This window comes from Megalops cyprinoides, chromosome 12 (assembly GCF_013368585.1).
Source record: "Megalops cyprinoides isolate fMegCyp1 chromosome 12, fMegCyp1.pri, whole genome shotgun sequence".
In the NCBI taxonomy this organism is placed as follows: Eukaryota; Metazoa; Chordata; class Actinopteri; order Elopiformes; family Megalopidae; genus Megalops; species Megalops cyprinoides.
In genome coordinates this window covers 30,848,099-30,861,508 of record NC_050594.1, presented here as the reverse complement: position 1 = coordinate 30,861,508, position 13,410 = coordinate 30,848,099, and the positions used below count along the sequence as shown (strand labels likewise).

General features: G+C 39.3%; 1 protein-coding gene across 1 annotated transcript; it reads right to left on the bottom strand.

Moving 5' to 3' along the window:
* Positions 1-4,983: 4,983 nt before the first annotated feature.
* LOC118786437 lies at positions 4,984-10,458 on the bottom strand. Its single transcript, XM_036541494.1, has 5 exons — positions 10,381-10,458; positions 6,688-6,839; positions 6,169-6,494; positions 5,873-5,986; positions 4,984-5,083 (listed from the first exon to the last, which is right to left on the bottom strand). Exons 1-5 carry the CDS (start codon positions 10,456-10,458, stop codon positions 4,992-4,994), a joined length of 762 nt encoding a protein of 253 aa, XP_036397387.1. The 3' UTR covers positions 4,984-4,991.
* Positions 10,459-13,410: the final 2,952 nt, after the last annotated feature.

Genomic DNA, 13,410 nt, shown 5'->3' with positions numbered 1-13,410 from the left:
GAGGTCTGCCATTTTTGGTTATGGGCGAGAAGACCGAAGATTACTCAACAGAGAGCAACTCTGATCTTTAGAGAGTGGGGAATAAACATCTTACGAGATATCGGATATGCTGGATGTTCAAGCTCTTTAAGTCCGTAAGTGCAAGTGACCCAAAATGTCCCAGACTTTATGTCTCAAAAAGGAGTCCCAATAATGTGCAAAAAACCATTCTGAAACCTCATTTCAATCTGAGCTTTATCCTCACAGAATCAGCATGTGTTGTCATACATGCTCCATGTGGTGGCTGCAACATTATGTATTTACTACAAATGATATGTATTAACTACACTACACCAAGGCAAGAACAAACACTTGATTTATAGCCCGACACAGCCAAACAATAGTTTAAATTATAAACAATTACAAATACACGATTAGCTGCGGCGCTAAGCGGCACTCTGTTAAACACAGCACAGTTAAAGCAATAAAAACAAGTTCTAAAAAACTGGCATTCAGCTAATCCAGCAGAGACAACAACGTTCATGTTATCCAGACGAGATGCGCACTGAACCAATTACCCTTGATCACAGCTGGTAATCAGCCAGCTGAGTGGGGGAAACGAAACTATCAGCAAATTAGCAGCGAAATACACCCTGGAAACATGTAGGGGCATTTATGATGCTGGTGATGGTCATGATGATGATGATAATGATAATGATGATGATGATGATGTTGGCAATGATGGGCATGGTCGTAATGTAGTGACAATCCATCTATTTGTTCAAAAAATATTACTACTGTTTAGTCTATGTGAAGCAGTGCGTAAACATATGAAGAAACCAGTAACTTCTTTTGAGACTTTACTTAGAAAAACAAAAAGCATTGCATTTAGCATGTTTATCAGGGTCGGAATAAAAGTATTGCTCTATGCGGGGGGGGGGGGGGGGGGTTATAGCATGCCAGTGCAAACTACCATTCTCTGTCCGAAATATAAATTATGCACCATTATGTTCACCATATATTAATACTGAGAAATGAGAGTGCTACAATGAAAGTGTTTTGTGGTGTATGGCTCTTAGAGGTAATGATACTGATAATGTTGGGAATGATGACAGTAGTTCTTTTGATGATGTTGCCCTGTGATTTGTACCCTGCCCAGTACAAGGATACATCAAACAAGTCAAATCATATTGCTTTTCAAGCACACAGCAAAATATTAAGAAATGGTATCAATGACAATAATATTATATTGGAAGAATGTTCTGAGAATTCTTTGAGAATGCATTCTTTCTCTGGGAAAAGTGAAACTTAGGCATTGTCTGTTCCTATTCCCCATTACTTCATTTTTTGTCCTCCTGAAAAAGAAAAGGACAGAGAGAAGCAGTCATTTTTATTAAACTGATTAAATTGAGTGAGCTGATGTCTTTGGTGAATCTGAAGGACAGGCAGTTTTAGGATGGAGAGAAGTCACTCATCACATGTAAGGAAAGTTTAAGATTGAGTAGGAAATGCTGCTCTCTAGAGCACAACTGGAAGAATTGCAGGTGCTTTTCCTTCAATCATTTTCACTGCCACATCCTTATCTTTCCTTTAGGCCAACATTGATTCAAATATAAGTTGAATGACAGTTTTAACAGTGCACCTTAACTTCATGGACTTATTAAGCATGGCTGGAGTTCCTGTGGAGGACTGCAGGCCTGTAGTGCTTCAGGGCCCTCAGCTGTGAGTGCCTCAGGGTCTGCATGCCACAGTATATTCTAAAGAGGGGGAATGGTCATCTGTCCCACTCTCTTGCTTGTCACTACAAAGTCCTTCTATGCTTGTGAAACCTGGAAACTAATGTTTTCTTGTCTTGCCTAGACTTGCCTTGTCAGTCAATAACATGTTTGAGTTCCACCATATGCCCATGAAACTGATAAACTTAATGACTAATCAGAGTGACTGGTTGTAGTTAAGCAATAATTCATTAGAAATACAGATCAACAGAAGTTTGATGCAAGCACCTATATAATTGTTCTGAATCTTTCGGTCTTTTATCATTGACACTTAATTGGCCTATGAGAATCTTGCAAACAGAGTGCATATTTAGTGCATTTTGTCTTTACATAACATTGTACAGTATAATGGTTGAGGTGTCATGTGGCTACTATTTTGATGCACTGTCAGAAAAACTGTTTTTCTTATACTGACAAAAGTAAGCTGAAACGACCCGTTTATTTTAATCTCTTTATTGGCACAAACACATCTCAAAAACAAGCTATATCGCAGATGCACATCAATAGCTATGTGATGTCAAAATGCAGCATTCTTTTTGCCACTTTCAGCCGGATGAAAAAGTACAGTTTAAAATAAAAGAAGACAGCACAATGAGTTCCCAGGACCAAGACTGAGAAACATTGCACCAAAGTAAATAGTTTTCTATAGGTCTCAGATAAAAAAAAAGGAAAAAGGCACAACCTTGCTGGCCAGCTTCATGTTTAAGTTAGACCAAAACACCATTTCTGAACTGATGTATTGAATCAACAGGAAAGTAGGCTAAGGAGTAAAAGTACGCAGCTAGGCTGATACATGGCAACAATGTGTATGTTCGAGGGATGGTAAGATTCACTGATTCGCATCGGTGCACCGGCATAAAAATCCACGATGCGATTGCACCGATTAAAAAAGTGTGCACCAGATACAATTTGGGATGAACTCGAGATGCATTGTTTCTAACATCTTCGCATCTTCGTTGGAGGCGTGTCCGGCCGAGTCACAGATTATCATAGAAGAGGAAGAGCTACACGTTCCACCAAATTGCTACAAGTTTGGTGACACTTCGGATTTTTCAAGAGACGTACAATTTGACAAAACGCATGCAATTTGCAAAATATGCTGTCTGTTTAAGAAGAACAAAAGAAGTAAAATCAAACAATCTGTACCATATTGAATTGCATAGCATCATATTCTTTTGCATCGCATTGTGTTGAATCAAATCGTGTCGAATCGCACTGCATAGCAAAAGGGGTGAATCATAACGTATCGCATTAGTAGTTGCTTCATATGTATTCGATCGTTGGCAATGCATCGAGATGTGTATCGCATCGGCCTCGGTGATGGAGGTGCACATCCCTAGTATGTAGAAACACATATAAATACATATATACAACTAAATGCTCTATAAAGAAATGAAATACAATCCATTCTGATTGTACTGTAACAACAGATTCTGTACAATGACAATGATTTTGTACAATGTTTGATATTCAACACATCAACTGTACTGTACTCATACTGTAATTTCAGCACTAACCGCACTATACCAACATGGCAGGTTGCATTCTGATTGTACTGTAACGATACATTATGTCATTTGTTGAATCACAAGAGCAAGTAAATGACCTTCGTGAGTTTGAATCTGTACTGACCAAATGAGTTTCATATGAAAAAATAAATAAAAATGTTCCCACTACTGGCACTCTGCCCCCTTGTGGTTGGAAATATAAGTTATGAGCAAATAAAAAGGCAGATTAAACTAATTTCACTGGACCAGTCAGACAGGAATCTCTCAGGACACATGCAGTAAAAACGCAAGTGGTCATAGACGCTCAGAGATGGGCAGTATTTCTGCTACTTGTATTTGAAATACGTATTTAACAGGGCTGAAAAAATTCAAATGTAATTTGTAACAAGATACTTTCGAGTGGAGTAATTTTGTGTTTTCAAAATACTCAAAATACTTTTACATGATTTGTAAAACATAAAAAAAATTATGTAAATACATCTTAAAATGAAGAACAATACACTTAGACACACTCATACACAGCGATTTTGTAAACCCACACTACTCACGGTATTTCCGTAATCAAGTTCATCTTCTGTGAAGTTCGCGCCCCTGCGAACTGCAATAACTAAATAAAATACATCTTACTTTTTAGAATGTACACATGTTGAGCGCCATAGGTAAAAGCTAAAGATAAAAACAATCGATAAATGTGGCCCGGTGGCTAAAGAAGTGAGTGAGCCAACTGCCATGTCTTTGAATTGGACAGAGAGCAAGTTGTACAAGTTGTACAAGACATACTATTTTCAGTATTATTATTTTTTTTACAGCTTAGATACTGTAGCATTCTACTTCCTGTTCTTCCTTCTTATAGGGTTCAAACTCTCACCAGAGCCTTGTGTACATTATAAAAATCTGATTTGTACAAAATGTTCTGCCATTTTGTACAAATTCAGAATGCCCAATGTTACAAATGTATTTTCCTGTATTTTGAAAATGCAAAATACATGTATTTTATCTTGATACATTTTCTGGCACCAGTATTTTGTATTTTATTTTGATACATTTATTTGAGGTGTATTTTGTATTTTGTAACAAGATACATTTTGATGTATGTTTGCCCATCTCTGGATATGCTGAATAGCTCTGTACTGGCTCTAACCCTGACAACAAAAACCCTTGTAAGACTAGGCAGCACTGTGGTGTAGGGGTAAGAAGCAGGGCGAGAAACCGAAAGGTTTTTGGTTCAGTTCCTTGCTGGGTCACTGCTGTTGTACTCTTAGGCAAGGTACTTAACCCTCAATTACTTCAGTAAATATCCAGCTGTATCAATGGATGAAATTGTAACTTATGTAAGTCTCTGTGGGTAAGACTGTCTGATAAATGACACTAATGTAATGCAAGGCTAAGGAAGTGGTTGGAGGGAAACGCCATATTAACAGACAACAGCCTTTTACAAAACTGTTCTTCAACAGGTGACAAATATGACAGTGCTATGCATGAAAATGGAATTGCATTCAGTGTTGACAAAAATTTAATATTAAAGATATGCCTAGATTCTGTTCCAACCTCAAATGGCATGTGCAGTAGAGAAAAATAACAGAAATTCCTTGAAGCACTTTCATTTTTATCAACAGAAACTGTGTAGAGCAGTAAAACAACTAGAAAAAACACTGTTTAAATAGTATGATTACTGAAACAAAGCAAACAAAATCACCAGCTGCATTCTACGGGGTGCTATGAGGACTCATTAGGGCAGAGAAGAGGTGGCCTCAGCAGGTGGACTTCCATGTGACATCCCTATATTAATGTAGTGTACAGATGGTTCAGAGGACACACAATCTACAAGGAAGGAAAAAAAACAGTTTGTTAATATTACAGTCACAATCTAGTGTTACACTGGCCCTGTGATCTAGGGCGGCAGTGTAGCATGGTGGTTAAGGAGCAGGACTTGTAACCGAAAGGTTGCCGGTTCAATCCCCGCTGGGACATTGCTGCTGTACCCTTGGGCAAGGTACTTAACCCACAATTGCCTCAGTAAATATCCAGCTGTATAAATGGATAACATTGTAAAGAACTGTAACCTATGTAAGTCGCTTTGGATAAAAGCGTCTGCCAAATGAATAAATGTAAATGTAAATCTACACACTGAGTACACTATGCTAACAAGGCAGTTTACATTCAGATTGTAGTGAATGAGAGATTTTGTACACTGCCAATACTGTACTACACCGTAGTTTAAAGATTGACTATATTGTACTGATACTGTAATTTATATAACTGCTCTAATGACATGGCAGTTTACATTCTGATTGTGGTGAGATCATTAGGGACATATTATTTCACATACTGACTGTATAGTGTGATGCCACGCATGACAATGCTGTAGTAATTCTATAATTTACATTGTAACTTACATGCTGACTGCACTGTACTGACACTGTCATATTCATTCTAATTGTAGTGTACTCAGATAATAATTTATACCCTGACTGAACTGTGTGATACTATGCATTCTGACTGGACTGATATTATAGTGTGCACACTGACACTGTATTGCATCCATGCTGTGGTATACACACACTGACAGAACTGTGTGACAGTCTGAAGACAGATCATCTCTGCATTCACCTGCTTCTGGGCGGAACTTCCTCTTGCTGTAAACAACAGCTCCAATGACCAGAGGGGTGGTTAGGACGATGAAAAAGACAGACAGTCTGAGTGGCATCTCCACACCTCTGACAACTTGGCAGACAGATGGGCAAACAGAGTAAATTTGTGTCAAATCTCAGGCTGGCAGCAACCCTTAAATTTCCGTGAAATGGGACTGTAAGATATTGTAACAATGCAATTACTGTAAAGAAAATACAGTGACCAATGAATGCAACATAACCAGCTTTAAAAGATAAGTGTAGTAGAGTTCTTACCAGAGAGGATGGTAGGGTAACTGTGTGAAACCTTCACTTCCCCTTCTCTAGTCAGCTGACATATCCAATTCCTGTGGTGGTCTGAGGACTGAAGAGTCACAGTCAGAGTGGAGGCGCAGATGGACTGTTCCACCTTGTACCTGTCTCCCTCCAGTGGAGTACCTGTCTCGGTCACCCAGGAAACTGTTCCTGGTGGGATTTCAGTGCAAACACTTTGGGATTGTAGTTCACAGTAAAGAGTAACTTCACTACCAGTCTTCAGCTCTGAGCTTGAAGAGGATGAAGAGACTGAAAAAGGACCAAGAGATGCAGCTGTTACACTTTTACTGAATATACACAGGAAATAAAATTACACACCACATGTACATTAATCACTTTGTCACAAGGAGAAATATTTTAAATACTTTGGTATGATCAGTTCAATGCATTCCAATCACTACTGAGCACTATGTTCATTTCATTCATAATGCATTATGAGTGCCACATATTATACAGAAACACTTACTGCTAAGAAAAAACAGTACAACACGAGTATCTTCATAATTCGTCACGTTGGAATATTGTTGACAGTTGTATCGTCCAGCATCATCAATAGTAAGATCATTAATGTGCAGAGAGCAGTTGGACTCCAACCTCAGCTTCCCGGATGTCTCTTGGTTTTGATCTACAATCTTCCCATTACCCACCAGTTTAATAACTAAATCTCATCTTTCAAAGTTCCATGTAATAGAGGAGCAATCAGAACTAGAAAAGTGCATTTCTTGAAGAAAAAGCAGAGTGTGATTGTGACCCGGCAGTGAAAATGTGCTAACGTATATGAGACGTTGGATAGGATGTGGCTAAGTGGTTGCTAGGGTGTTGCTAGGTGGTCATTAGGGTGTTGTTAGGTGGTTGGCAGGGGTTGCTAAGGTATATAAGGTGATTGCTAGGCTGTTGCTAGATGGTTACTAAGGGAGGGAGTTATGAATAAACAAGTAAAAGACGAGTGCAGGTCAGTATGGGTTTCAATGAGTGTTGGGTGGCATGACCTGAGACACCATATGAGTTACTATGACTGTAGGCCGAAAGGTGACCGAGCAGTAAGACTTTGCAAAATGAATTGAAGTCAATGGGAGGATGGAGAGATGAGTGAACGACAAAAGGACGAGTGCAGGTCAGTATGGCTTTCAATGAGTGTTGGGTGATTTGACCTGAGGCAGCATATGAGGTACTATGACCGTAGGCCGAAAGGTGACCACGTGGTAAGTCTTTGAAAAATGAATTGAAGTCAATGGGAGGATGGAGGGATGAATAAACGAGTAAAATATGAGTGCTGGTCAGTATTGATTTCAGTGAGTGTTGGGTGGCCTGACCTGAGCCAGCATTTGAGGTACTGTAGGCTGAAATGTATGCAAAGTGAACTTTCCTAGCAAAAACGCAGCAAACACACTCAAGCCACATCTTAGCGATCATCTCATGTGCGTTAGCACGTTTTTGCTGCTGGGTCGCAATCACACACTGCGTTTTCTTCAGGAAATGCACTTTTCTAGAAGTGAATTCATGCTGAGTAGCCTATTAAAAATGAAGTGTATGGTGTAGACCTTGTTGCTGATGGGGTTTGAGATCTGAAGACACTCCAGGGTGATTGACACAGTGAACTCTGTAAGAGCAGAGCAGCTCCAGCTCTTATACTCAGCAGTATAGTAGAACGTTTATGACCCACAGTTCCAGCATATTTGTGCTTATGTGCTTTATATGTGCATGACCCACAGCTAATTTTTCCTGACGAGTCCACAAGGTTAGTGAATAACTCCTCCTCCTTTTCTCCATTCTATATCAAGAATGTTACAGCCAGTAACTGCCTCAGAACCCTGGTACAGTCAAATGATGCATTTAATCGCAATGGCCCTGCTTATTTACAGTGTTCCACCTCCATCAACAAAACAGCTTGTGACTATGGTCTTTAAACACTGGATGTGTATCTGTCCCTTTCCTCTTAGAGTCAATGCTGAAGGCATGCTCAGTCTCAGCTTTGGCCCCCTAGTGGTGGAAGGAGTTTGTAATGTGGTAAGATCACAGGTCTCTCAAAACTTTCCATTACCCTCTGCAGACTTTTGCCTCCTTGTTTTCCCACCCTGCATACACTCTGAGACAATGTTAAAGTGAAATGACTGCTATATATAACATTATATTATTATTATTATATAATATTTAATATTTTTATAATATATATTATTATTAGTATTATATATAACACCGTGCATCTTGTTGCTGCACTCTGGCAGTAGCTGGTTTTTGCCTCATTCATCATGAATCTGCTGCAGAAGTGGAGGATATTTGGGACATTTGTAGTTGTGTATTAATGCTGATTTTACAGACTTAGTTTTTTATGCTCAAATTTCGTAGTTATATCATCTAGTGCCATATGTTATCAGTTTGAACTACAACTACAATGTGTCTGTGCCTGTCTCATTCCCATACCTGTGTTCACGAGTTGTGTTAAGCAGCAGTCCAAGAAAAAGTCTTTTTAGTCCGTGTAAAGCCATCCTGTCTTGCCCCTTTTAAGAATGTGTGTGTCGCTGTGTTGATTGAAATCTTGACCACAGCACAGTAACCATTTGATGGCCTCACCATTTCCACCCACTGGAACCACACACACCCTATTTCCTGAACTGTGCAAGAAGCCTGAATAATGTGCCATTTTTGAATGTCACTGTTGCAAAGTTGTTATTATTATTTTTAGTGTGATTGCTTTGCAAACACACTACTGCGAAGCAATAGAAAGCCATACTGACCCCGCACTCGTCTTTTTGTCGTTCACTCATCCCTCCATCCTCCCGTTGAAATCATTTTTCAAAGTCTTACCACTCGGTCACCATTTGACCATTAGCCATGGGACCTGTTGCTTTGGGTCATGTGACCCAACACTCACCAAAGGAGGGTGTGTCCCTAGCAACCATATTGTTTACCCTAGCAACCACCGAGCAACCACTTAGCAACACTTTGGTTACCGCCTAGCAACACCCTAGCACCCACCTAGCAACACCCTGGCACCCACCCAACAACACTGTAGCAACCACCTAGTAATGCCCTGGCAGCCACCTAGCCACATCCGAGCAATCACCTAGCAGCACCCTAGCAACCACTTAACCACATCCTAGCGATCGTCTCATATACGTTAGCATGTTTTCGCTGCCGGCTCGCAATCACACTCTGCATTTTCTTCAGGAAATGCACTTTTCTAGTTCTTCTTTTTCTTCTTATTCCACCAAATTTTTTCCCGCTTCTCCTCCCGCATTTTTCGAGATATCGACCCCAAACCAACTGTGACCCGACCAGTCTGACCCCGATTGGTGTGCTTGTATACAGCTAAGCCGCACCCGCACTCGTTCTCTGGTTTTTGACGTTTTTTCATCCCTTTTTTCCCCATAGATTCCCATTCATTTTCAAAATCACCCCCCTAACACTTCATGGGCTTCCCACTCGCTCATTTTTCACCCCATAGCCACCATACCTCACATGTTGCCTCGGGACAAATCACCCAACACTCATCCAAGACCATCTTGACCCGCACTCGTCTCTTTGTCATTCACTCATCCCTCTATCTTCCCATTGACTTCAATTCATTTTTTAAAGTCTTACTGCATGGACTCCTTTGGCCGGACAGCCACCGTACCACATACTGCCTCGGGTCAAATCATCCAACAATCATTGAAAGCCACACTGACCCCGCACTCGTCTTTTACACCCTGGCAACCACACAAGAATGCACTAGCTCATATACCTTAGTAACCATCTAGCAACGCCCTAGCAACCACTTAGCCACATGCTAGTGATCGTCTCATATACATTAGCATGTTTTCGCTGCAATCACACTCTGCACTTTCTTCAGGAAATGCACTTTTCTAGTTACATTTCTTATTTGTTTTGCAGTGATCTTGTCCAGATTAAATTACATAATTTCCTTATTTATACAGGATCCAGCTCCTTAAAGCTCCTCAATCACTGTACCATGCTTTCTCCTGCTAAGTATTATTTCAGCCAGACACAGCTAATAAAATGTATTAAATGGTGCAATCTCTGCTAACCAGGATCTGCACAGACTATTCTGATGAGTGCTAACAAGTTTCAATATTCTGAGTGCTTAGAGCTTTATTCAAATCACCATTGATCCATATGTTCAAATCATTCTGACAACATTGTCAGCAGCAAATTTCATGCAGAAAGACTTACCGTTGAGAAGATGAAGTGAAGCAGGAGTGTCGTTATACCAATCACCAAAATACCATCGACAGTTATATCGTCCGACATCATCAATGGTAAGTGCGTTAATGTGCAGAGAGCAGCTGGAGTCCAACCTCAGCTTCCCAGGTGTCTCTTGATGTTGATCTTTAATCTTCCCATGAGCCACCAGCTCAGTAACTTTTCCCAATCCTTGTTTTTCAAAGTTCCATGTAATAGAGGAACAATCAGAATTAACCCTATGGCCACATGGCAGAGTGGCAGTTCCTCCCGCACTGGAGTAGACAACAGTCTTCTCTTGTCTTGTACCTGGGGGAAAGAACAAAAAACTCACAAGGATTCAACATAACACACACGCTCAGGTTGAAACAAAGTTTTAAATTCTCAATTACTTTACAGAGCCTGAAATAAGTCAAGAGGTTTTTGCACTTGCATTCAACTATCAGACATCCTGTGAGGTGTTAGGTAGATGCATCTGTCCCCTTTGCCTTATCATCTCACATTGACATGCAGTACCAGTCAAAAGTTTGGACACATAATTAAGATAATGGGAAACATGCATTCAAAGACATTTTGTTCTAAATATTTATGGTTAAATGTTTGAAATTTGCTTCTTAGACAACTGTAAATAATGAAGCTGATGTCTATGCATCAATTTCTGTCCAAAAAAAAAGCTAAAAAATAGTTTCATAGTTTTAATGTCTTTACTATTATTCTAAAATATGGAAAATATTAAAAATAAAGAAAGAAGTGTATCCAAACCTTCGACTGGTACTGTATGTGCTTGTCAAGAATGCGGCTGCTGCCTCTTAGATTGGCCACCAGATGGCCACATAACTTCCTGTGTTCTGCATGTATCATTTAGTTAATGTGTTTTGCCTGTGTTGATTTGTTATTGTTTAAACCTGCTTTTTGTATAATTTATGCCTTATGCTTTGTTCATGTCTTTGCTCAGCCTTGATTTGCCATACCTTGTGTGTATGTACTCTTGCTCTAAGCCTGTTTGTGTTTCTTAAGTCTTCAGTAAAGGTGACTTTTTAACCTGATTTCCTGTGTCTGGGGTCATTTCTGCATTTGGGTTCACCCTGCTCCTTGTCACAGTGCTGTACCATTTGATTACATCCAACTTGGATATTGAAGTGTTGTAAATTTCAGAACTACATTTTGGATATAATCATTTTTGCAGCTATGCACCAGCATAGGAATGCACCCATCAGTTCCCTGAGGATATCTCTTCAGAAATGTCTGTCTCCCTCTTATGAAGATGATGCACTAGCTCAATTTGAGATGAGGTGTTTGTAATGTAAGTATATCACTTTAGAGAGCACTTCATTTTTTTCTTTTTTTATATTCATTCTTGTGTGCTTCAGTTCTTGTTCTCACACTCACACTCACACTCACACACACAAAGAACATTAACAGGAAAATGTTTGATTTTGCTCATGATGCAAAACTTAATTTTGTTTCCAAAATACAAATTGACAGTGTTGGACATCTATGTTAGGATATCAAGTTGAAGTGCACATAACATGAAATGACTTAGGCTTTGTGCCAGATTCAGATCTGTCAGAAATTCTGTAAAATACTAAAGTATTTCAAAGGCAAAATGCCATTTCCCCTTTTAAAAGGCAGACTGAAGCAAGCTGGCTGATACCACTATTGCCACTATTGCCACAAGCCAGACAGTGCACTCACTCACAGACCCATACAGACTGCAGCATGATGACTAGTAAAGTAAATATATTTCACACTGACAACAGAAAGCATTTCTTCTCACTCAGAGATATGAATGCATGGAATATCTTGACAGGATTATTCAAGACCAAAATGGACACAGAGACAGATTAATTTCAGTTTTACCTTAATTTTTTTTTTATTGCTTTATGGCTGTCTTAAGTATCAGCTGATTTTACTTCTCCACTTTGTTATTATATATTGTTGTCACTGAAGCATTAAACTAATAGTTTATACTATCACTTCTACCTTTGTACCTACAATCAAAATGCAGAAAGGCCCATCATGATCTTAAAATCATGTCCTTCTCCTCTTTTTAGTTCAATGTTTTTTTTTTCCTTCTTTTCAAATCCTCCGAATATACAATATTTACCAAAGTTTGTAGAACATAAAGAACTGGAATTGTCCAAGCTTTCCCTTTGTGGACCATGTGGAAAGTATCCCTTAGTTAGGAACAAGAGCTCATTAGATGACCAGGCAGCCTGTCGATAGGGAAGAGAGTGGTCACTGACACCAATGAGGAGGTACAAGACCACATGACTTAAGTGCACATTCCCTCTCAAATGTTAGTTTAAATGTCAACTGAGAAATTTGCTTAGGCGGTTGACAATTTGATTCTGGAAAAATCATTCAGGGAAAATTCTACCAAGCAAGATCACAGACAGCCATGCAACTTTCAGAATTCAGTGCACAGGGTCAAATTATTTCCTGTTGGCAAAACCATGCTTTCAATTTCATGCTTTCGACCAATGCTTCCATTATAATTTATTAAAGTAACTGCTGTTCAAATTGGACATAATGTTGTTCAAAATTAGTAACCTTCCAGAGGCAGAAACCACTCAGAAAATAAAGTCAGTGCTTTAAGCTGCTTTAATGCTTTTCATGACTGCGTGAAGACCTGCCTTGTCAAGGACCCATGAGGACTAAAATGTGAAGTTCATCAGAGCATATTCAATTGGGTGTCAAATGACAGCTGAGAAAATATTCAGGCTTATGTACATTTCTCAACCATTTTCCATCTTAAAAATAGGAAAAAGTAAAAGTTTTGATTTCTGGTCAAACATATGGAAAAGAGGTCCTAGAAAACATTTACCAGAAAAAGTCTTAAAAGGTTTTAGAATCAATGCACAATGCCCGTTAAGTCCCCTGCCAACTAATATCAACACATATTTAGTTGTGCAGAAATTGTTTGGCTTCTATAGGTTTAAGAATCATTGCCTATTGTCTTGTTATTCTGTTACAAAAAGCCCACATGCATTTAGGATATTTCTTAACTTCTCTCCCTCA